The sequence below is a fragment of the Coregonus clupeaformis genome, chromosome 24, assembly GCF_020615455.1.
Source record: "Coregonus clupeaformis isolate EN_2021a chromosome 24, ASM2061545v1, whole genome shotgun sequence".
NCBI classification, from domain to species: domain Eukaryota; kingdom Metazoa; phylum Chordata; class Actinopteri; order Salmoniformes; family Salmonidae; genus Coregonus; species Coregonus clupeaformis.
Genome location: NC_059215.1, coordinates 37,722,448 through 37,745,729, shown reverse-complemented (window position 1 = coordinate 37,745,729; position 23,282 = coordinate 37,722,448). Strand labels below are relative to the sequence as shown.

General features: G+C 47.0%; 1 protein-coding gene across 3 annotated transcripts in view; it reads right to left on the bottom strand.

Moving 5' to 3' along the window:
• Positions 1–959: 959 nt before the first annotated feature.
• The window catches only part of LOC121538195 (polyhomeotic-like protein 2), a 67,270-nt gene continuing 44,947 nt past the window's right edge, over positions 960–23,282 (bottom strand). Inside the window, exons 8-14 of one of the 3 annotated variants that reach the window (XM_041846005.2) lie at positions 20,148–20,726; positions 17,005–17,216; positions 16,390–16,522; positions 3,180–3,291; positions 2,652–2,775; positions 2,225–2,507; positions 960–1,834 (exon numbers count right to left, since the gene is read on the bottom strand). In XM_041846005.2, coding sequence (XP_041701939.2) covers positions 1,680–1,834; positions 2,225–2,507; positions 2,652–2,775; positions 3,180–3,291; positions 16,390–16,522; positions 17,005–17,216; positions 20,148–20,726 — 1,598 coding nt within the window. In that variant the 3' untranslated portion in view covers positions 960–1,679. Of the gene's footprint in view, positions 1,835–2,224; positions 2,508–2,651; positions 2,776–3,179; positions 3,292–16,389; positions 16,523–17,004; positions 17,217–17,878; positions 18,110–20,147; positions 20,727–23,282 lie in introns of those variants that run through there. The other 2 variants (XM_041846007.2, XM_041846006.1) reach the window with 2 other exon arrangements.

Sequence of the window (23,282 nt, the reverse complement as noted above, 5' to 3'; positions counted from 1 at the left end):
GACGTGGAAAGCTCACCACCAAACCTCCAAATGGAGTTGATTGACCTCCAATGCAATGATGCACTGAGGGCAAAATATGCGGCAGTGGGTGCTGCGGAGTTCGCCCGTTTCCTCCCGACACAATGCCCCAGCTGCGCATCCAGGCTGCTCAAACGTTGTCTATGTTTGGCAGCACATACCTGTGTGAACAACTGTTTTCTTTGATGAACCTGAACAAAACATCACACAGAAGTCGACTTACTGCTGAACACCTCCACTCAATTCTGAGGATTTCCTCAGCTCAGAGCCTTACCCCGAACATTGATGAACTTGTGGAAAAGATGGGACACCACCAAGTATCACCCTCAACCTCAAACAAGTGAACATTACTGTGCAATCACATATTTAGAGTTTTTACTCAGTTCAAGTTTAAAAGTTAAAGTTTAATATTTGTTTTCACTGCATGTTACTTCTCCTTAAACAAAGTGTTGTTTTTGATTAATAGATTTTTGCACTTTATTTTATTGTATTTCAATCCAATTATATTTTAAAAATATTTCAGTTGAGTGGATGATAGAAAATTGCTATTATTGTTTTTTTCTTTGAAGTAAATTTAGCCCACTTTTGCTAAAATAGAAAATATAGGCTACTGATGGTGCCTTGAATACCGGTTTCTTTCATTTAATGTTCATGTTATGGGGATTTTTATATAAAGGAAATTTGTCTTTTGTGTCTGTTGAAAATTAAAGATTACTGACAGAGCCATAAGAAAATATTGCTTTATTTATCTGATCATATTGGAATATATTTGTTAGGTTTTCAGTAGGTTCAATTAGGTTCACTAGACTATATGCGTCATTTAAAAATTTTTCAATGAACATTCGAACAGTCCGGCCCTCGGCTTGTAGCTAAATTTTTTATTTGGCCCTCCGTCCATTTGACTTTGACACCCCTGCTGTAAAGTCTACGTAGACCTGTTGTATTCGGCGCATGTGACCAATACAATTTGATGTGTAGTTGATACATGCATAATCTATGAGCAGAATTACTTTCTTACCTCAAATTAGCCACAAAATCCTAGTTTGGAAGAGGCTGTTTACTGGGAGCTGTGCGGCGCCATTTTCCCAACAGTTTCCCCCATGTGGGCCAGCCCCCTAACATTTCGAGTTCCAGCCAATGAGCTTCAGCCCCTCGCTATTTGAGCGACAGCTAGCAAGATACACACACAGCAGAGCGAGAGATAGAAAGCAATGATGTGGTGCACATATCTGCACATATGTGACGTAGTACGCAATTTTCAGGGACCACTTTGGGCTCGTGAGCACTACTTTCAGAACTACTGGCTAAAAAGTATACAGAAGTACCAGAGAATCTCTAACTACTAGTAATGGCATTTCTGAACTTAAGTACCACCTTGTCCATTTGAGTCTGGCTGGGTGAGCTACTTGTGCACAGTACAACATCCACAGTACAACTCATACAGTAGCTAAGTCCGAAGGGGCAAAGCTCTAACCTCAGAAAGGGTTGCCAATATCCTATGGACCATCAGTTTCTATGGGACAGAGAGACACCCTTGTCCATCCACCACAACCGTGGGACCAACCTGCCACAGCGGTAGGCTTGAGCATGGTCAGAGTACCGTATGTCCAGAGCACCGTATTTACTTTCCTGCAGTGTGGAGCAGCTCCAGAGAGGAGGGGCTACGAGTCTCTAAGCATACTGATCTGGGCAAGGATCTTGAGCGCAGGCCCCAGTTTGATGTTCATGGTGCCCATGAGGTGGTCCTCTTTCAGCAGCAGCAAGGACTGGCCGTCGATCTCCTGCGAGCGGAACTCATTGGCTATCTCCAGGCAACCTGGGAATAAAACAAACAGCCACTCGCCAGTTAGCTTAAAAATATATATATACACATTACACACAACCACCAGGTTCCAAGCAAGTATTTTCTAAACATCCCTCCTGCTAGTTGCTTGATTTATGACAGTGGTCAGGTCACCAATTTTGTTCCTGGAACTGATATCCATGTTTTAGGGTGTTTAAACAAAGTTTGTATTTCAATTAAATCAAAAAACTAAGTTTGTTGGCTGAAGTATGTGTGTTACTACTGTGCTAAAACAAAAGCCTGCACACACTGCATTTCTCCAATAGCAAGGTTGGTGACCACTGTTGTATTGGGCTGCTACTCTGCCATTTTGGCTGCTATTTAGCAACTGTTGCAGTAAATGGAAAATGTGGCAGTGCCCACCTGGCAGGGAGCAGATGAAATCGTAGACTTCCTCCACGTTCCACTTGGCCGGGTCGCTGGGCTGGAAGTGGAGAGGCAGCTCTTGTCCACAGCCCTCCGTGTGCTCGGCCCCTCTGCCCGCCTGGGACCTGGGAGCACTAGAGCTGGCAGCAGACAGGGGCGGCGAAGGGGGACCCTCGTAGCTGGACATGTCCAAACACTGGCTGGACTCCCTGTGACCAGGATGAGAGGGGTGGCTGGATGTCACTGATCCACCCCCAGGTTGTTGGCCAGTGGTGGGAGTCTGAAACACACAAAGGAAGGGTTTAGCTTTGAAGTGATCATATGGGATTGCCATTCTAGCCAGAAAGAGGGTCTCAATGGAAATATGTTTACAAAGTCATATAGTACTTTTATTCTTGATATTTTGTGAACAGTGCCATTTCACCTGTTTTTTGGTCTCTGAACTTGAGTTCTGGTTTCCATTGGTCGTTCTCTGCTTCTTCAGTTTCTCCATCGTGGTTTGTCGATTTGGAAAGAGGCCCATTCGCTTTGTACATCCCACATTGTACCTGCACAAACATTTTATGGGTAAAAAATAAAATGGGCTATGTCTCAATAAGTAGCTTGGGTAATTAAGTGTTTCAAAGGCTGAGCAAGTCATTTGTTGTTTAATTGTGTTTTCACAACAACAACAAATCTGAGTAACAAATTATAGGCTCAAGTAAAGAATAAGCCATTCATTTATTTGTTATTCCTGCACTTGTGTACTACTGCTGTAATTACTACAGCAACAACTGCTGGAGAACATGTCATTCAGGATGCCTGGGTTATATTCATTAGACCACACCTTAGCAAAATGTTTTTCAATGGAAAACAAAAGTCCCTCCTTGTTGCAGTCCGTTTCCTTCCCTTTTGGTACCTAATGAATACGACCCAGATCTCAGTACCAGCATCTTGTCTACCCAGGCCTTACCGTTTGGCACACACTGTGGAGCAGAACCTCTTGGATCTCTTGAAGTTGTAGGCAAAGTCCACTCTGCCACACAGCTCACACGTCAGGGTGGGCTCCTCTTGCTGCTTCAGCTCTGCACAGCAACAACAATTTCACGTCAACACATGGGAACCAGGGACGTAGTGGTAAAAATATGGTGGTTATTAACACTGAATACCAGTTAGCATGACATGCAGTGAGTGAGTGAGTGGCATGACTTCATGTCTACGGAGGCAAGTGGTTGGTTTTGACTTTCCTATGTTCAGACAGTTGGCTGATGTGAGACTGAAATAAAAATATACAGTCCTACAGTATGGGTCAAGAAGAGCAAATCCAAGTGCCAATATTTACAAACATTTGTGCTGAAATTCCAGCAGAAGTGGGACATGAAGCCAGGTAGCCAAAGCCACGATGAGAAGCTTATAGTTCTGGGCTCAAAGGCCTTTTCTCGTTTCGGCAAAAGTCCATTCTCTGTCTTCTCTCCTCTGTGATCCGGAAACCAATAAGTAGTCTAGTGGTCGAGGAGTGTGTCAATTCGTTAGTAGGCAAACGGAAGACGGTCCTCCCCTCCTCGATAGCCTCCTTTTGGCGAGAAACCACAAGTGTATCCTACCACAGAAGAGTTTTGATATCTGCCACACCCCCTTTGAATCAGCTGTTGTATTGTCGGAGGAGAATAGCATTCACACATTTAAAAACGATATGTTACTGTTGTGTCAATTCCTGACTACAAGCTATACCGAGCACTCAAGCCTAAATCCACCCAGGGTGCTCAAAGCACTCCCAACCTGCAGGGGCAACCATGCAACCGGAGCTGTTGAAACCAACCACCAGGAAGTGCTCTGGGGACCATATTAACGTGCGCACCCACAAGCAGTGCATGTGCATGGCATCGAAATGTTTGGTAAAAGCTTACTTGGCTCTCACTCATTCCTGAGAAGAGATACCAATGACCACGGCTCCTGATCATCCAAAGACGCAACTGGTAGGACAGAATGTGTTGTGAATTCATGCTTCTATATGCCCTTTTGTTTGGTTGTAACATACAATACAATTATTAATTAAATTAAATAGTAAGACTTCATTATGTGAACGTAGTACTTGACAGTAACGTTACTATAATCATGTGTATTGTTAAATGTTTAATTATGATATTGATATTTAATTATTAACTTGCAATGATCCTAGGTTAATCTAAATGATGAAATGATTGTTTGGTTAGGTTGAGGATTCAGTAACATTAGTTTATGCTTATTTTTGTCACGGTTTACTAAGCCAGAACCCAGAAGCAGACCAGGACAAGGTGAGTTGAAACGAAGGTGAGTATTTATTTAACAGATTCCAAAACGATGTAGAATAATCCAGGGGACAGAGCGGACGGCGGAGATGAGTTGGTGGAGGTGTAGTGGTAGATCCAAGAATGGCTCGGCAGCCGCCGACAACCAGGCAGGGGTTGGGTGAAGGTTCCGGGAGATTGACTGCAGATAGAAACAAAACGGAGGTAAGTACACGGCAAGCCAACAAGGTGCAAAACAACAAAACTAACGCTAGAAACTCCAAGACTGATACACTGACAAACATACTGTTCATGGCTAACGATCCGGCAGGGAATGGATGTTAGGCCAGAGCCTAAGAAGGGTGATGATCAGGACCAGGTGTGCAGATTGCTGATGGGATGCAGGTGCGGAAATCAAGAGAGCTCCCCGGAGCGTTCCAGAACCCTCGGGAAACTGGAGATCACGAGCGGAAAAACTAGTCCACAGACAGGACCCGACTCAGACTGCCGGGATCGTTACAGTACCCCCCCTCCGACGAACGCCACCGGGCGGACTCCCCGGAGCGCCAGGATGGAGGCGGTAGAAGTCACGGATGAGGTCAGCATCTAGGATCTGTCGCCGCGGAATCCAACTCCTCTCTTCAGGACCATACCCCTCCCAGTCCACGAGATACTGGAAACCCCGGCCCCGCCGTCTGGAATCCATAATGCGTCGCACCGTGTAGGCCGGACCACCTCCGATCATCCGAGGAGGAGGAGGAGGAGGCGGAGGAGGCAACAGAGGACTGAGGAAAACAGGCTTGAGGCAGGAGACATGAAAGGTGGGATGGACTCTGAGCGTCCTCGGGAGTTTGAGTCGAACTGCCACCGGATTGATCACCTTCTCCACCACAAACGGACCAATGAACTTCGGTAACAACTTCCTAGACTCAGTCCGTAAAGGAAGATCCCGTGTGGCCAACCAGACCCTATCTCCGATGGTGTAGGTGGGAGCGGGGATCCGGCGACGGTCGCCTGGAGCTGATACCGGTCCGAAACTCTAAGGAGTGCCTTTCTGGCCCGATGCCAGGTCCGGTGGCAACGACGAATATGGGCCTGAACAGAAGGCACTGAGAGCTCCTTCTCCTGAGAAGGGAACAAGGGAGGTTGGTAGCCATACAGGCACTGGAAGGGAGACATCCCAGTGGCAGATGTAGGGAGAGTATTGTGGGCATACTCAACCCAAGGCAACTGAGAGACCCAGGAGGTGGGGTTGGAAGAGGCCAGGCAGCGTAGCGTGGATTCCATCTTCTGGTTGGCTCTCTCCGCCTGACCATTAGATTGGGGGTGAAAACCAGATGTGAGACTGACTGTAGCTCCAATGGCCAAACAGAAGGACTTCCAGACAGCAGAGGTAAACTGAGGGCCACGGTCGGAAACGAGATCACTGGGCAATCCCGTGGACCCTGAAAACCTCCCTAACCAGGATCTCGGACGTCTCCGAGGCAGAGGGAAGCTTGGCAATTGGCACAAAGTGGGCGAACTTGCTGAATCTGTCCACGATAGTCAGAACGACCGTGTTCCCCTCAGAAGCGGGCAACCCAGTGACAAAGTCCAGGGCCAGATGCGACCATGGTCGCCGGGGAATAGGAAGGGGGGTGAAGTAGTCCAGAGCTGGGCCGATTGGTACCCTTATTCTGCGCACACACTGGACAGGCAGCAACATAACCCCGAGTATCCTCGGCCATGGCAGGCCACCAAAAAGCGTCTGCGAAGAAACGCCATCGTCCGAGCCACGCCAGGGTGACAAGCCATCTTGCTGGCGTGGGACCATTTGAGGACCGCAGGACGAACCGACTCAGGCACAAACAACCGACCGGGTGGACCGTTACCGGGACCGGGCTGCGTCCGAAGAGCCGCCATCACCTCCTCCTCAATCTTCCACCTAACAGCTCCCACGACGCAGTTCCGGGGGAGAATTGTCTCGGTCTTGGACCCACCCTCCTCCGTCTTGGAGAACATCCGAGACAAGGCGTCCGCCTTGCCGTTCTTAGATCCAGGTCGGAACGTCAGGGAAAAATTGAATCGTCCGAAAAACAACGACCACCTGGCCTGACGGGGAGTTGAGACGTCTAGCCGATTGCACGTAAGCAAGATTCTTGTGGTCAGTCCAGACAATAAACGGTTGCTCCGCCCCCTCCAACCAGTGGCGCCACTCCTCCAAGGCAAGTTTCACCGCGAGAAGCTCCCGGTTACCCACATCGTAATTCCTCTCCGCAGGCGAAAGGCGACGAGGTAGTAGGCGCAGGGATGGAGTTTACTGTCCGTGGAGCATCGCTGCGACAGGATGGCGCCAACTCCCACATCAGACGCGTCCACTTCAACGACGAACTGACGGGCCGTGTCCGGTTGAGAGAATCGGTGCGTTGGTGAATCGCCTCTTCAAATCCAGAAACGCTCGATCCGCCTCCGGATTCCACTTGAAGTTCCTGATACTGGAAGTCAAGGCAGTTAACGGAGCGGCCACACGGCTGTAATCCCGGATGAATCTGCGGTAGAAATTCGCAAACCCCAAAAATCTCTGGAGCTGCAATCTCGTACCGGGCTGGGCCCATTCCAGAACCGCTCTAACCTTCTCCTGGTCCATCCTAATCTCTCCCCTGGAGATGATGTACCCGAGAAAGGATGTCGTGTGGGCGTGAAACTCGCACTTCTCGGCCTTCACGAACAGGCGATTCTCCAACAATCGCTGCAGAACCTGCCGGACATGCTGGACGTGGTCGGAAGGTTCCTTCGAGAAGATCAGAATGTCATCCAGGTAAACAAACACAAAGAGACCGATCATATCTCTCAGGACGTCGTTCACCATACTCTGGAATACCGCTGGAGCATTGGTCAGTCCAAACGGCATCACCTGATACTCGAAGTGACCCATCGGTGTATTGAAACCCGTCAACCACTCGTCTCCCTCTCTGATCCGGACCATGTGATACGCATTGCGTAGGTCTAGCTTGGTGAACACCGTAGCACCCTGTAAGGAGTCGAAGGCAGAACTCATCAAGGGCAGGGGATACTTGTTCTTGACCGTGATGTCATTCAACCCCCGATAATCAATACACGGTCGAAGAGAGCCATCCTTCTTACCCACAAAGAAGAATCCTGCCCCCAGGGGTGATGACGAGGGACGAACGAGACCAGCAGCTAGGGACTCCTTGATGTAGGTCTCCAAAGCCTCACGTTCAGGGCGGGAGATACTGTATAACCTTCCCTTGGGGGTAGACAGCTCCAGGGAACAGGTTGATGGCACAATCATATGGTCGGTGGGGAGGGAGTGACAGAGCCTTCTGCTTACTGAACACTTCCCCCAAATCGTGATATGTCTCGGGAACCAGGGACAAATCTGGGGGTTTAGCCTCAATCACCTGACTGGGAACCGAATGGGGACAGGCAGTCTTGAGACAGTTAGCATGACAATCAAGGCTCCAACTCGTTACCTTGCCCGTCACCCAATCGAACGTGGGATTGTGTTCCTTCAGCCAGGGGTATCCAAGGACCAGAGGAACATGGGAAGACGGCAGAATGAAGAATGAAATCATCTCCGAATGATTCCCCGACAACAGCATCTTAACCGGTTCAGTCCTCATCGTGATACGTGCCAGACTACTGCCGTTCAGAGTGGTCGCTTCAATGGCTTCCGGCAATTGCTCCTTGGAAAGCCCCAGCTGTTCCACCAACTCGGCATCAAGAAAGCTTCCATCGGCACCTGAATCGATAAAAGCGTTAATCGCTAAGCTCTGATTCCTGTTCACAAGGGTAGCCGGGAAACGGGGTCTGACAGAGGTACTGAGAGGTTGAAACTGGCTCGCTAAAAGTCCTCCCAACTTTAGCGAGCCGGGCAGTTTGACGACCGCCGAGAACAAGTGGAGATGTAATGTCCCGAGCTACCACAGTAGAGGCAGCAGTTGGTCTTACGTCTATGTTGACGCTCCTCCTTGGTTAACCCGTGCCGCCCCACTTGCATGGGTTCAGAATCGGGAGAGAGGACCTCTCCACTAATCCTTTGTGGTGGAGAATGATCGACGTGTTCTGGTCCACCACCCGACCCGACTGGGAACTGAGAAGCTGATCGACTGGACGGACCCCATTGCTTCTCCCTCCTTCGCTCTCGGACTCGATTATCCACCCGAATAGACAAGGCTACCAAGCTGTCCAGGTCACTAGGCTCCGGATAGGAGATCAGCTCATCCTTGAGCTGCTCCGACAGACCCTGGTAAAAGGCCGCTTGCAGAGACTCCTCATTCCACCCACTCTCCACAGCCAACGTCTTGAACTCGATCACGAAGTCGGCCACGCTGCGAGTTCCTTGGTGGAGCGAAAACAGGCGCCTAGCTGCGTCCCTCCCTCGGACGGAATGGTCGAAGAGCTTCCTCATCTCGGCCGTGAACCCCTGGTATGAAGCCATGCAGGGGTCTTGTCGTTCCCAAACGGCTGAAGCCCACTCCAGCGCTCGACCACGCAGCAACTCAATCACAAAGGCTATCCTAGCCTTGTCTGTGGCATAAGAGTAGGGCTGTAGATCGAACACTAACCCACACTGCATAAGGAAAGAACGGCATCTTCCCAGCTCCCCCTCATATTTATCCGGCGTCGGAACCTTGGGCTCACGGAAGGACACCGCTTCAGACGCGGCAGGCGAGATGGGTGAAACCGGTAGTGGATCCTCCACCGGAAACTTGCGCTGGTTCTGGACCTCCGTCAGACCGGTAGAAAGGTTCGAACTGCCAACGCGATCTCCTGTAGCTCCGTGCTATGATGGCCCAACATCTTCTCCTGATGGGTAATGGCATGGCGAACAGAGTCCAGGTCCGCTGGGTTCATTACTGGCCGGATCGTTCTGTCACGGTTTACTAAGCCAGAACCCAGAAGCAGACCAGGACAAGGTGAGTTGAAACGAAGGTGAGTATTTATTTAACAGATTCCAAAACGATGTAGAATAATCCAGGGGACAGAGCGGACGGCGGAGATGAGTTGGTGGAGGTGTAGTGGTAGATCCAAGAATGGCTCGGCAGCCGCCGACAACCAGGCAGGGGTTGGGTGAAGGTTCCGGGAGATTGACTGCAGATAGAAACAAAACGGAGGTAAGTACACGGCAAGCCAACAAGGTGCAAAACAACAAAACTAACGCTAGAAACTCCAAGACTGATACACTGACAAACATACTGTTCATGGCTAACGATCCGGCAGGGAATGGATGTTAGGCCAGAGCCTAAGAAGGGTGATGATCAGGACCAGGTGTGCAGATTGCTGATGGGATGCAGGTGCGGAAATCAAGAGAGCTCCCCGGAGCGTTCCAGAACCCTCGGGAAACTGGAGATCACGAGCGGAAAAACTAGTCCACAGACAGGACCCGACTCAGACTGCCGGGATCGTTACAATTTTTGAGAAAGTGGAATTGAGAGTTATTTGTAACTAATCCATGGGTTTTGTTTGTGTGTTTTGAAGGTTATCAACCTATTCTGTTCCATCTTTATGACAATAAAAAATCATAAAGTGAACAGTTTTGAGTTGTCCTTTGCGTTCATCAAGGATAAAGCCGTTTTCAAGTTTGGGCAGAGCTGTGGTCAGCCAGAAATCACGCATGAACTTGACAGTTGATAACCAGCGCGGCAGTGAAGACGAGGATCAAAGGGCTGAAGTCAAGCTGTCGACGCAAAGGAAGAATTGCCTGTGAAACTCTACACCATGGCCAAGGAAACTTTTGGGAAAACAGTCAAGCAACTGAAGCAAGAGCGGACCTTAGCCAAATCTGCTTTCACCAGACAAGCGAACTACCTGAGTAAAGCTGCAGCTGGTATGATTAAGCATGAACTACAAGAGGAGTTCAGCAAGCTCAGTTCCCTGGCTAGAAGTGTCGGTGATTCAAATGATGACTACGCGGCTGGCCTACTGGCTGAAGCGGGAACTAAGGGAGATGAAGAGGTCAAGCTCGACAAGGACCAGCATGCTGATCTTGAAAGGACGATTGAAGAGTGCGACATGAAATTGGAGGAAATCCGAGAGGCAGTCCAATTCAACCTCTGGCCAAGATACGGTAAAGAGGAGGTAGACTTTGCAATCCAAGAAGCGGAGAAAGCCTGTGACAGAGCCAAAGAAACCCCCGTCACTGCTATTAACAGGGACGGCTATGAACTACAGCTGGAAAGAGCGAGGAAGCTAATCCATGATGCAAGTGAAAGCCTGAAAGACTGGGAAAAATGGGTCCCACACGATGAGACTGCAGATCTGAAAGGCAGAGTAAAAGATCTGAGAATATTCGGCAGTAACCTCGAGGCCAAAAGAACAGAATTCCTCATCGCACAGAGAATTGCAGAAGAGGACAGAAGACCTACAGAGCTTCAACCAAGAGCAGTCCCACAACCAGTGGTGAGAATAAAACCAACCAGTCTACCTAAATTCACTGGGCTTAGGAGGAATTTCCACAGATGGAGGAAAGACTGGGAGAGCCTGCAAAAGCAGGGAGAGCCGACTGGTTCAGTGGAGGTGAAGAAGTTTCAACTTCTTGACAGTGTGGACGAGAGAATATGTAGAGACCTGCGCCTGTCATCATATAACAGTGCTGAAGACATGTTTAGAGTACTCCAAAACCGGTATGGAAACAAGCCAACAATCGCTTTGGAGATAATTGAGGACCTGGAGAGGGTCCCTCCTTTAAAGTCACACCAACCAAGGAAGGTTATTGACCTGATTCAAGCTGTGGAAAAGGCCCTGAATGACCTCACGGAGCTCGAAAGCAGTGGAGCCATAAAGAATCCCCTTGTCATCAGATCCATAGAGAGCAAGCTGCCGGATAACATGAAGAGGGACTGGCTGACATTCATGGTCAACCCAAGAAATGGAGTCACACCTGACAATCACTTCGACAGCCTAAGATTTTTAAAGACACAAGAGGACATACTGGAGAAACTAGACCAGTTGGGTGTAAGTGAAAAACCTGAAAAGAAAGCTACGTACCCGGAGAAGCGGTATGCTTCCACAAGGTCCACGAGAAAGGGAGGATGCGTTGTGTGTGGAGATGAAAAGCACCGTGAGAAGATTTTCTTTTGTAAGCAGTTCAAAGAACTAAAGCCTAGTGAGAAGCTGAATGCTGTCGAAAGACTGGGAGCATGCAGAAGATGCCTCAGATGTCATGGAGAGGATGAGGAATGTACGGACACTTACCTTTGCAGAAACAGAGACTGCAAAAGAGGAAGCTCCTCGGATCACCATTTCTTTCTCTGCCTTAAAGGAGGGGCTAAGAGGAAAGAATACGTGAAAGTGGAAAAACCCAGCACCAGGAGGCAAACATTCACAGAGGAGCAAGAGAGATTAATACATGAGCTCACCCCGGACGTGGCAGAAAAATTCAGGAATGCTTTCACCAACATGGCAAAATCACACTGCACTGGAGGAAGCCTTCCTGGGGTAATGGACTCAAGCACACGTGAATTACCAGTTATTCTTATGCTTCTCGAAGTAACTACTAACGCAGGGCAGAAAATTGGAACTCTCATTGACTTAGCATCAGACACCAACTACATCACTCACACAGCCGCCAGGAGACTGAAGCTTGAAGTGAAAGGATCACACTAGTCGTCCATGGAGTTGGAGGCATGGCCATGAAGGTGAAGACCAAAAGATACTTACTCAAGGTGAGAGTCAAGACACCAAGAGGCACGGAGAAAGCTCATGAGCTGATCTGTTATGGGTTGGATGAAATTGCAAAAGTTCACAGAGCAATCAAAGCACAACACCTCAAGAAGTTCTTCCCGATACCAACCTGGAAGACCTTCACAGACCAGAACATGTTGAGCTTCTCATAAGCCACCGGGAAGGAAGACTTGCTCCACAGAGAGTAAAGGTAGTAGGAGATCTTGTCCTGTGGGAGAGCCCTTTAGGAAAGACCGTTGGAGGAGCACATCCAGACCTCTGTGAAGTAGTGGACATGGCCCTGCACAATTCTGAAACTCATTTTGCACGATCTATGAGAATCACAGCAGTAAAGTATCAAGAAATTGCTGAGATGCAAGAATCTAGAGCTGAAACTAAAACCACTGTGATTGGCAAAGAGGTCTTGGACTGGTGGAAGTGGGACAGCATTGGTGCGGCCTGTGAACCCATGTGTGGAGGATGTCGTTGTGGTAACTGTCAACCAGGAGGCAAAGACATGACTCTTAGTGAAGAAAGAGAGCTTGAGATAATCAGGCAAGGTCTCAGTTACGTGGAGTCAGATGTGCATAGTCAGGAGCCTCACTGGGACACAAAATACCCTTGGATTGAAGATCCAAGTTCCCTGCCCAACAACAGAAGCGCAGTGGAAGCCACGTTTCTGAGGACGGAGAAACAACTCAAGAGAGAACCAGATTGGCGTGCAGCATACACAACTCAAGTTCATGAGATGGTGGAAAGGAAGGCAGCAAAGAAACTCACTAGAAAGACCATTGCCGACTGGAAAGGTCCAGTATGGTACGTCAGTCACTTGATAGCACCAAACCCACACTCTATAACTACACCTGTCCGACTGGTATGGAACAGCAGCCAGAGGTTTAGAGGAAGCAGCATGAATGACCTTCTTCTGAAAGGGCCTGATGTACTTAATCCTATTCGAGCGGTACTGCTAAGGTTCAGGAGAGGAATCCATGCTGCTCTCGGCGACATCAAAAAGATGTACAATTCTGTGTGGCTCGAAGACCTGGAGATGCACCTCCATAGATTCCTCTGGAGAGACGGTGATGATGGGGACATTGAGGAATATGCCATCACCAGGGTCAACATGGGCGATCGACCAGCAGGGTGTATCGCACAACTAGCCATGAGAGAAACAGCGAAGTTGCCCATGTTCACACATCTGAAAGAGGAACGGAGGGTCCTTGAAGAGGATTCCTACGTAGATGACATCCTGACATCCCATAATGACCTGAAAAAGCTAGACGGAACCACCAAAAAAGTCGAAGAAATCCTAAAGGCAGGTGGATTCTTCCTCAAGCCGTGGGTCCGATCAGGCCAAAGTGGGAGGCAAACATCTACATCAGAACATCCAACATCATCAGATGAAGTCTTCATCCTCCCCAACCAAGTGAGAGAAGGAGACAACAGAGCCCTTGGAGTTGGTTATTTAGTCGAATCAGACAAACTGTACCTCATGACCTCGATAAACTTCTCAAAGAGACAAAAGAAGATGAGGATCAGTCAAGATCTCGTTGGAGAGGAAGTGAGAATGAAAACTCCAAACCCACTGACCAGAAGGCAACTGCTTAGCCAAGTAGCTAGTTTGTATGACCCAATAGGCCTTGCAACACCTGCCAAACAGAAAGGAGCCATTGTAGTCAGAAAAGCATTCCAAGAAACTGGAGGCAAAGCTCTAACAAGAGACACATGGGACACACCTCTGTCTGAGAAACTTAGAGGAGAAGCAATCCACCTGTTTGAGGAATACACACGCCTCAACCAAATTACCTTCCATAGAAGCCTGACTCCAGTCAAAAGGATTGGAGAACCCTGGGGAATAACATTCTCAGATGGGAGCGACCAGAGTTATGGAGCAGTGGCATACTTCAGGTGGGAGACCGAGCAAGGCATCCTGGTCCGTCTTGTTGAGTCCAAAGCCAAGCTTACACCACTTGACCAAAAGGGAGAACCAGTGAAGGCTGAAGTCTGTGGTGCTGTGTTCGCTGCAAGACTCAGGAAATACATTGAAAAGCACAGTCGGATGCAAGTAGGACGTTGGATCCATCTGGTAGATAGTCAAACTGTGCTGGGTGCAATCCAAAGGGACAGTTATGGGTACCAGACCTTTTTGCAAACAGAGTGGGAGAGATCCAGAAGTCCACATCAGTTGAGGACTGGAGATGGATTCCAGGTGAGCAAAACATTGCTGACCTCATGACAAGAGGAGCAACCCCAGAGGACCTCAAAGAGAACTCTGTGTGGCAGAACGGCCCAGAGTTTCTGAAACGACCTGTAGAGGATTGGCTGACAAAGTCAGCCAAAGAAGTCGCTGCAGATGCCAAAGAAGGCATAAACAAGCTCCAAAGGAAATGTTTTACAGCAGCACTGACCCGAGCGCAGGTGGGGAAAAAAATCCAACATGCTCCACGTATACCAATATCTCCAACCTCTGACAAAGGTAAAGACCTGCAAAGCAGCCCTAATGGAAGAGGGCACCAAATCCAAGTCCAAAGACCACCTTCTGGTTATTCAGTGGGGAATATCCTTAACATCAGCAAGTTCAGCAGTTTAACCAGGTTGACAAGAGTCATTGCCTGGGTGTGGAGAGCTGCCACAAGGTGGAAAGAAATGCTAGCCAAGACCACCACCACAAGCAAGCCAAAGAAAAAGGAAAGTCCTTCAGCTCTTGAGATCAAGTCCAGAATCAAGAAAGCTACACTTACCATCATGGAGTGTGAAGATGCACTCAGGGATCTCTTCCTTGCAGCCCAAAAGGATGTAACCTGGCCAGACACCACACTCAGCAGGCTTGCTGTGGTCAAAGAGGAAAACACTGGACTCTTACTCTGTGGAGGAAGATTCCAAATCTTTAATGAAGAAAAAACTGCAGTACAGGCTTGCCAGAGTTATTGACGTTAACACTGACAAGAAGGGAATTGTGAGGGATGTATATCTCCGATCCTTCCCCAGCTACCCAGTCGCAACTGTGAAGCCCACTAAAAAGATGGAAAAACATTCAATCAAGATACCAGCAACAGTTCTTCACAGGGATGTCAGACGGATAGTTGTCTTGCTTCCAGTTGAAGAGCAGCAGCAACAGGATCAAAAATAGAGTAACTGAATCCAACACATCACAGTTCTGTGTGACCTCCTTGGGTTGAAGAACCAGGAGGTCAAGTGGGAGGTGTTGTGTCAATTCCTGACTACAAGCTATACCGAGCACTCAAGCCTAAATCCACCCAGGGTGCTCAAAGCACTCCCAACCTGCAGGGGCAACCATGCAACCGGAGCTGTTGAAACCAACCACCAGGAAGTGCTCTGGGGACCATATTAACGTGCGCACCCACAAGCAGTGCATGTGCATGGCATCGAAATGTTTGGTAAAAGCTTACTTGGCTCTCACTCATTCCTGAGAAGAGATACCAATGACCACGGCTCCTGATCATCCAAAGACGCAACTGGTAGGACAGAATGTGTTGTGAATTCATGCTTCTATATGCCCTTTTGTTTGGTTGTAACATACAATACAATTATTAATTAAATTAAATAGTAAGACTTCATTATGTGAACGTAGTACTTGACAGTAACGTTACTATAATCATGTGTATTGTTAAATGTTTAATTATGATATTGATATTTAATTATTAACTTGCAATGATCCTAGGTTAATCTAAATGATGAAATGATTGTTTGGTTAGGTTGAGGATTCAGTAACATTAGTTTATGCTTATTTTTGAGAAAGTGGAATTGAGAGTTATTTGTAACTAATCCATGGGTTTTGTTTGTGTGTTTTGAAGGTTATCAACCTATTCTGTTCCATCTTTATGACAATAAAAAATTGCGTTCATCAAGGATAAAGCCGTTTTCAAGTTTGGGCAGAGCTGTGGTCAGCCAGAAATCACGCATGAACTTGACAGTTACTTATCCTTTTATCTATCAAATGTATTGCACAACTAACTTCATTCATTTTTATCACTTTACACATTCATTTTGGGATCCACCCCTGTAAACGTAATTTGCCTGATGATGTGTGAGTGGAGATTGAGCTTCTCATTTCATATAAGCGCATTTTCGTGCACGTTCACTTTCCTCGCCACCTCTCCTTGATTACCTTTGACCTTTTTGAAAAGGAGGCAAGAGAAGACGGAGGAGAGAGGACGCAGGAGTTTAGCAAATCTAATTGAGAAAAGGCCATAGTGGGCCAAGCAAGATGTATTCTGGCTGGTCCTTTACCTTGCTGTGATAGGTCCTCCATCTCAGAGTCAGTGGTGCTGTTGGAGGAGGTAGTCGTCTTCTCTGAGTCAGAGTGTGTCTGCTGTTTGTGTTTCTTCAGGTTCTCGATCAGCAACGACAACGGACGTTCCACCTGAAAGGACAGCGACACTACCTTCCACATATGCTGCTTACACCGGTAGTAAAATGCTGTACAGTGCATAATGATATGAAGGGTTTAGTCTAATTTGGTCCACTAGAGAGTAGTGCACTCCTGGTCATGTACATGGATAACTATGTTTCCTTATGGATCAGTTGACTCCAAAAAAGGCCATCTCACATCAGATTATGTGTGTGTGTGTGTGTGTGTGTGTGCAGGGGCAGACTAGGCTGGTCAGTTTTTTTGCCCAGTGGGCCTGTCTAACTTGTGTTTTTTGCGCAAAATTATCATTATTTGGCTAATAATGGGGGCCCCAATTTAAAAAAAAATATGGGACATGTGGGGGCCTAGAGGAAGAGTGTGTTAGAAATGCCAGGGCCGATTTCTGGTCCCAGTCCGCCCCTGTGTGTGTGCGTGTCTGCTTCTGAACAGCCATGTAACCAGTGGGTGGAAAGCTTCTTCAGAATCCTACTTACAGGGAAAGGCTCAGCTCCCTCCTGGATCACGAATCCCTCAATAAAGTGGGTGAGGATCTGGGCTTTCACTATGGCTTGAGGCAGTTTGCTCTTGCCATTCTGTGGGGTACTGCCTGTCACCATGGGCGTATTGTTCCCATTCCCTGAGGTCATGACTGGAAGTGAGCCTACACCTTGTTGAGCATTCAGCCCCTCAGCGTCTCCATTACCTGCTGGCATAATAATGGCATATTTGTGAGTAAATAAAAGGAAATATTTGTGTAAAATGTTAACTGACATGCAGGAGTCGGTGCTGGATAATAACAATCATAATAAAGGGATATAATGATGAATATGGACATGTTTTACGCAGTGAAGAATTAATGATTCTAGAAGAAAGTCTGGACCACTTTCGAAATTGTTTTGTTTACTTTCCTCCCCGCATCATTCTACATCTACAAAAAACGACTTTCGTCAACAAAACAATTAAGAATAGCAAGTGTATTTAATAACAAGAATATGTACTGTATCAACTAATCATTAATGATCATTAGGCAAGTTGTTTATTATCCCACATGCGTATTGTTTCTAATACATTACGGTATAAAAGTGCAATGGTTTCGTCGACATCATGAAAACTACATTTGCCCACTTTTGAACATTAACTTATTAAGAAACGCACCACAATAAATTACAAATATAGGCGCTCTGATTCAAGCGCCCCGACAATGGTCAACACGGAGCGAAAGCACACCCAAAGACAGTACTCTGTGGCACACCCCTTTGTTCCACTGCTCCAAGCAACCCTTCCTTTCATATCCCGTCCGCCAAGGCAACATGAAGCAAATAAATCATGTCCTCAAACAATTCACAAATATTCCGTGGAAATACGCACCCGTTACATGAGTAGAAACTACACAAGCAATGCATTCATATCCACACTTTTTCTTGTGCTTTCTTCAGTTTGTTCGGGCACTATTACCCCTGCAAAAGTACACAAGCAAGTACCCTTTGTATGCGGGTACTGAATAGGAAATAAAGCGCCCCCACCATTGGCCCACGCAATTTGGAATGTGATCCAATAGCGACGAGTGTCTCAAAAGGACTCACTCTCTGATTGGTTGGATGGTTGACTCTATTTTCCCCTCCCTCTGCTTTCCAGTACAATCTACCACATTGGTGGAGTTTGATTAAAATGATCCGCGGTGCACCGGTATATGGCCCGTGACGTGAACGGGAAAAAGTGGGAGGAGCGCCCTTCTCAAATCGAACAGTAACCAGTAATTTAACCCGGTCCAGATAATCTAATCCCCTCCATATTTAAGAAATATATTGCCAAGGCGGAATTTAAAGCCTGTATGTAAAAAAAACATATTTTCTTTGATTTAGTGACAAATGGTTGGAATGGGAAATGTTGTTGAGAGATGGATTTTCTCAACTTTTGAGCTATGGGGCTAGAGGTATAGGACATCCAACGCTTTCATGACTTGTCATTATGTCAAAAACGACCATGAATGGTAAAGACTGTGTTAATTACATGTCATGACATATACATAGAACGTTTTTTTAAACTCAGTTGCCTGTCACAAGATGTCCACAAGCAGACATGCTGGCCTTGGCTTGAGGCTGGACCAAGGCTTTAGGCATCACTGGACTTGCTAGATCAAGGTTCTCCCGAGTGGCGCAGTGGTCTAAGGCACTGCATCGCAGTGCTAGCTGTGCCACTAGAGATCCTGGTTCGAATCCAGGCTCTGTCGTAGCCGGCTGCGACCGGGAGACCCATGGGGCGGCGCACAATTGGTCCAGGGTAGGGGAGGGAATGGCCGGCAGGGATTTGGCTCAGTTGGTAGAGCATGGCGTTTGCAACGCCAATGTTGTGGGTTCGTTTCCCATGGGGGGCCAGTATAAAAAGAAATATAAAAAAATAATGTATGCACTCACTAACTGTAAGTCGCTCTGGATAAGAGCGTCTACTAAAATGTAAATGTAAGGTTGTAATTATGACCACCTAATAGTAACACATAGAGGAGGATTGTGCCCTGATCACATGGTGTACTGCTGTGATTCGGAGTAGCCAAGTGGCAGTGGTGGCCACTTCAGTATCTGCAGAGTAATAGCCTCCTGGCCTCTTGAAAGTACATTATTCATGTTTGAATGTCTGAGTGAATGTGACTAGTGCACCTTTAGGAAATAAAGCACCCTCACCATTGGCCCGCACAACTTGGAATGTGATCCAATGGCGACGAGTATCTCAAAAGAACTCCCTCTCTGATTGGTTGGATTGGCGGACTCTATTTTCCCCTCACAATGCTTTCCAGTACAATCTACCACAATGGTGGCGTTTGATTAAAATGAACCGCGGTGCACCGGTCTATGGCCCGTGATGGGATCGGGCAAAAGTGGTGAGGGAGGAGCGCCCTTCTCAAATCGAACAGTAATTGTCCACATAATATATGTTTTTATCAAAATATCCCTTTTGCATTTGAAAACACAAATGTCACTTTTGTTTTGAGCCAACTTGACCGTCGGCCAGCGCCGGGCACCTGGCTCACGGCTGGGAGGCAGCCCGGTTCAAAAATGTATGCAATCACTTTTCACCCGGTGCAAACTCTTCCCACCGGGGCAACTTGGTCCAGATAATCGAATTCCCTCAATATTTGAGAAATATATTGTCAAGACCGAAGCGAAAGCCTGAAACCTTTCTCCCCCCTATCTCATGGGGGGAGTGACAAAGCCCGGCCCCTCTCCCCTAATTTTGGCTAAAGCTGTCACGTTCCCCCAAGTGGCAAGGCAGGACAATGGCCTCTGGCGCATGACATATTTAGTATTCTGCTTGAGAGGAGCGCTAGAGTGGGGAGGACCATTATGCCTGAGCTGCCCAAGCCTACAGATGGACGTGAGTGAGTGAGTGAGTAGGTTGATGGTGAGTCGTGGGTTGGTGAGTGAATGAGTGAGTTCATGAGTGAGTTCATGAGTGAGTGAGTGAGTTCATGAGTGAGTGAGTGAGTGAGTGAGTGAGTGAGTGAGTGAGTGAGTGAGTGAATTAATGAATGAGTGAGTGAGTGGATGGGTGGGACTTCACATTACTGTATCAGGGCTTCTGGTTGTCCATAAGTCCAATGACTTTGAGATGCAACCTGTGACATATAAAATATAATATCTACCTCCAGTGGGTGTGGTTGGGTTGCTGGGGTCCGATGGGCATTGCTCAATAGTGATGACCTCAAGAATAGGAGGGGCTGTTGACTGCTGTATGAGGGGAGTGGAGCTGTTCTCCATGACTACCTCAGATGTGGGCAGCTCCTTGCCAGCACTATCCTGAACCAGCTGAGAGGCCGGTGTAGGAGCTGTTGGTTGGATCTGGAGGTCAACTGCAGCCATCTGCACTAGCTTGGTGTTGGGCAGCGGAGCAGCCTGGGTCTGGGTGACCACAGGGGTTAACCCGTTGTGGGTAAAAATCTGGGGACTGACGGTGGAGTGGAAGATGGTGGCCTGCTGGCTGGGAACAAGGGCAGAGACAAATGGTTTGGGCAGCACAGGGACAGGGCCCTCCTTGGGCTGGGGCTGGATAGCCAGGGCCTGTAGCGTCTGGGCCTGAGAGTGACTGTGGATGGAGGCTGTGTGCAGCACTGGGGCCTGGCCCCTCAGAGAAAGCTGCTGGGTCTGGTGCCGCTGCTGCTGGAACACAAACTGCTGCTGTTTATGCTGCTGCAGAAACTGGTGCGTCTGGATTTGTGCGTACGCTGTAAAAACAACACATAAACAACATTAGTCTTTGCTTTAAACTAAGAAATATCAGGTTTCTTTCACAAAACGAACAATAAAATGTAGCTGCCCTCGTACATAATTCTTAGTTGTGTACATTTCAAGTTAGGATTTGTCCCTAAATGAGTAAGCCTAAATGAGTAAGCCTATAAAGCCTCTGACATATCTTACAGTGGTTACCACAGCAATAACATCCGAAACAGACAGACACCCCAGGGCATGTTCATCCTGGCTTAGAGTGGAAGAGAGATTGACTTCATCACTGCTTGTTTTTTTAAGAGGTGTAGACAAGCTGAATGTACCGAGCTGTCTGTTTGAAATGCTAGCACACAGCTCGGACACCCATGCATACCCCTCGAGACATGCCACCAGAGGTCTCTTCACAGTCCCCAAGTCCAGAACAGACTACGGGAAACGCACAGTACTACATAGGGCCATGACTACATGGAACTCTATTCCACATCATGTAACTCAGTCAAGCAGTAAAATCAGATTTAAAAAACAGATAAAACTACACTTTATGGAACAGCGCGGACTGTGAAGAGACACACACACACACACAGGCACACACACAGCATTCACAAACACATGCTAACACACGCACTCTACACACACACACATTTTAATATTGTTATTTTGCTGTATTATTGATTTTGTATTGTAAATATGTTATGGTAGAGTAGTGTGTAATAAGGTGTTGAGTTATGTATTGTTTTATTGTATGTAAATTGTGGTTGGACCCTTTGAAGAGTAGCTGCTGCCTTGGCAGCCGCTAATGGGGATCCGTAATAAATACAAATACAAATCCTTGGCTTCAGTCAGTCAAGCCTGGACTAAGGCTCCCACTCATAAAAAGTGTTTATAAGCCAAACAATAGGTGCCCTGAGGCCAAACACATTACCATGGTCTGTGGAACTAAAGAAAATAAACATCTGGGGAAAAGAGCCATTGATGTAGTCGTAGGCGTATGAGTAACAGGACACTTAAAGACAGCTTCCCTTTTTCAAAAACATTGATGCCGTTCCACATCAGAATCTTGCCAGCGCTGCAGTTTGTAAAAGTCTGTGGTTACTATGGACATTCACTAAAGGAGAGCGAAACCCAAATCAAAACACCATCGAAGCCATGTTATGGCTAGTGACTTTGAATGTCTTTGAGTATCATGAAAGCGCTATACAAATAAATATTGCTTTAGTGAAATTGTGATTTCATGAGTAGTCTCTTAAAGGTCCAATGCGGGCGCTTTTATCTCAATATCAAATCATTTCTGGGTAACAATGAAGTACCTCACTGTGATTGTTTTCAATAAAAATGGTCAAAAATAAACAAAAATAGCTTCTTAGTAAAGGGCAATTTCTCAACAAGAATTTAGCTAGGACTGTCTGGGAGTGGTCTGAATGGGGAGGGGAAAACTGAAAATGTTCTGTTATTGGCAGAGAGGTTTGGAACTCTCTTTCTTATTCGTCTATTAACTCATTTACCACATGGTGATGTCACCATGGAAGGCCAAAACTCCATCCCACCAAAACAGCTCTTACACTAAATGGGCATTATAGTCATTTTCCCAATTTCACAGTATTATTCCAACATCATAGTGTGGAAATATATATAAAACACTGGAAAATCACATTTTTGATTGCACTGGACCTTTAACAGAAAACCATGGTAAACTAAAACGAACTTGTAACTAAATAGTCCTTAGTTTTAAATCATGTACTGTATGCCAACCAACACTGTAAAGCTAATACCTTTGACATCCCCTTCAGTACATTTGTATCGTGCTACCACAGAGTCTGTCTTTAGGTTAAGGTATCCAGTCACCTGTGTCTCATTCTACACATGACACTCTCAACCCAATGGGCCCTAGCGGTGAAACAGCTGTAGTCCTCCATACATGACTCCCAATCACTTTTGATTGAATGTGTGCAGTAGATGCCTCTATTGTATATGAAGAGCAATAATTTCTGGAGGGGCAGCACGTCTCGTAATCATCAGCCTTCTTGGTTTCCTCTGCTGCGGTCCACTCATGGAATGCCTACTTCACCATTTCTAAGTACCTCAGTCAGGCCCTAAACTGGTGGAAGCGAAGAAGGCATTTTTGACAACTCACTCTGCTGTGGTTTGGGGATTATTCTCTGGAAACTATTCTACAGCCACTAGTTATGTGACAACTCATTTAAAGCGGTGTGCCAGCCTTCCCCCCAATATTCACACACCACTTACATGTGTTACACTGCCAAGTCGAAAAGCTTCAAACTGGCTAGCTGCGGGCAGACTGTTTTGTGTCCAATTCAATATTGCGACTTTGGGTCCAGACCGCAGTCTACTTTTGGTTTTACACATTTCAATAAATAATTGAATACAGCACACAATGTTCCGTACATGCACCAATTGAGCCTGTCAAAATAACCCAGCAGACGCAACCCTTACAGAAACATGATTGATGTGAAAATCATATAAAAACATGTGTTTTTGGGACACTTCACATGTAATCACGTTTTCACATGTATAGTTTCATGTTATTACATGTCATC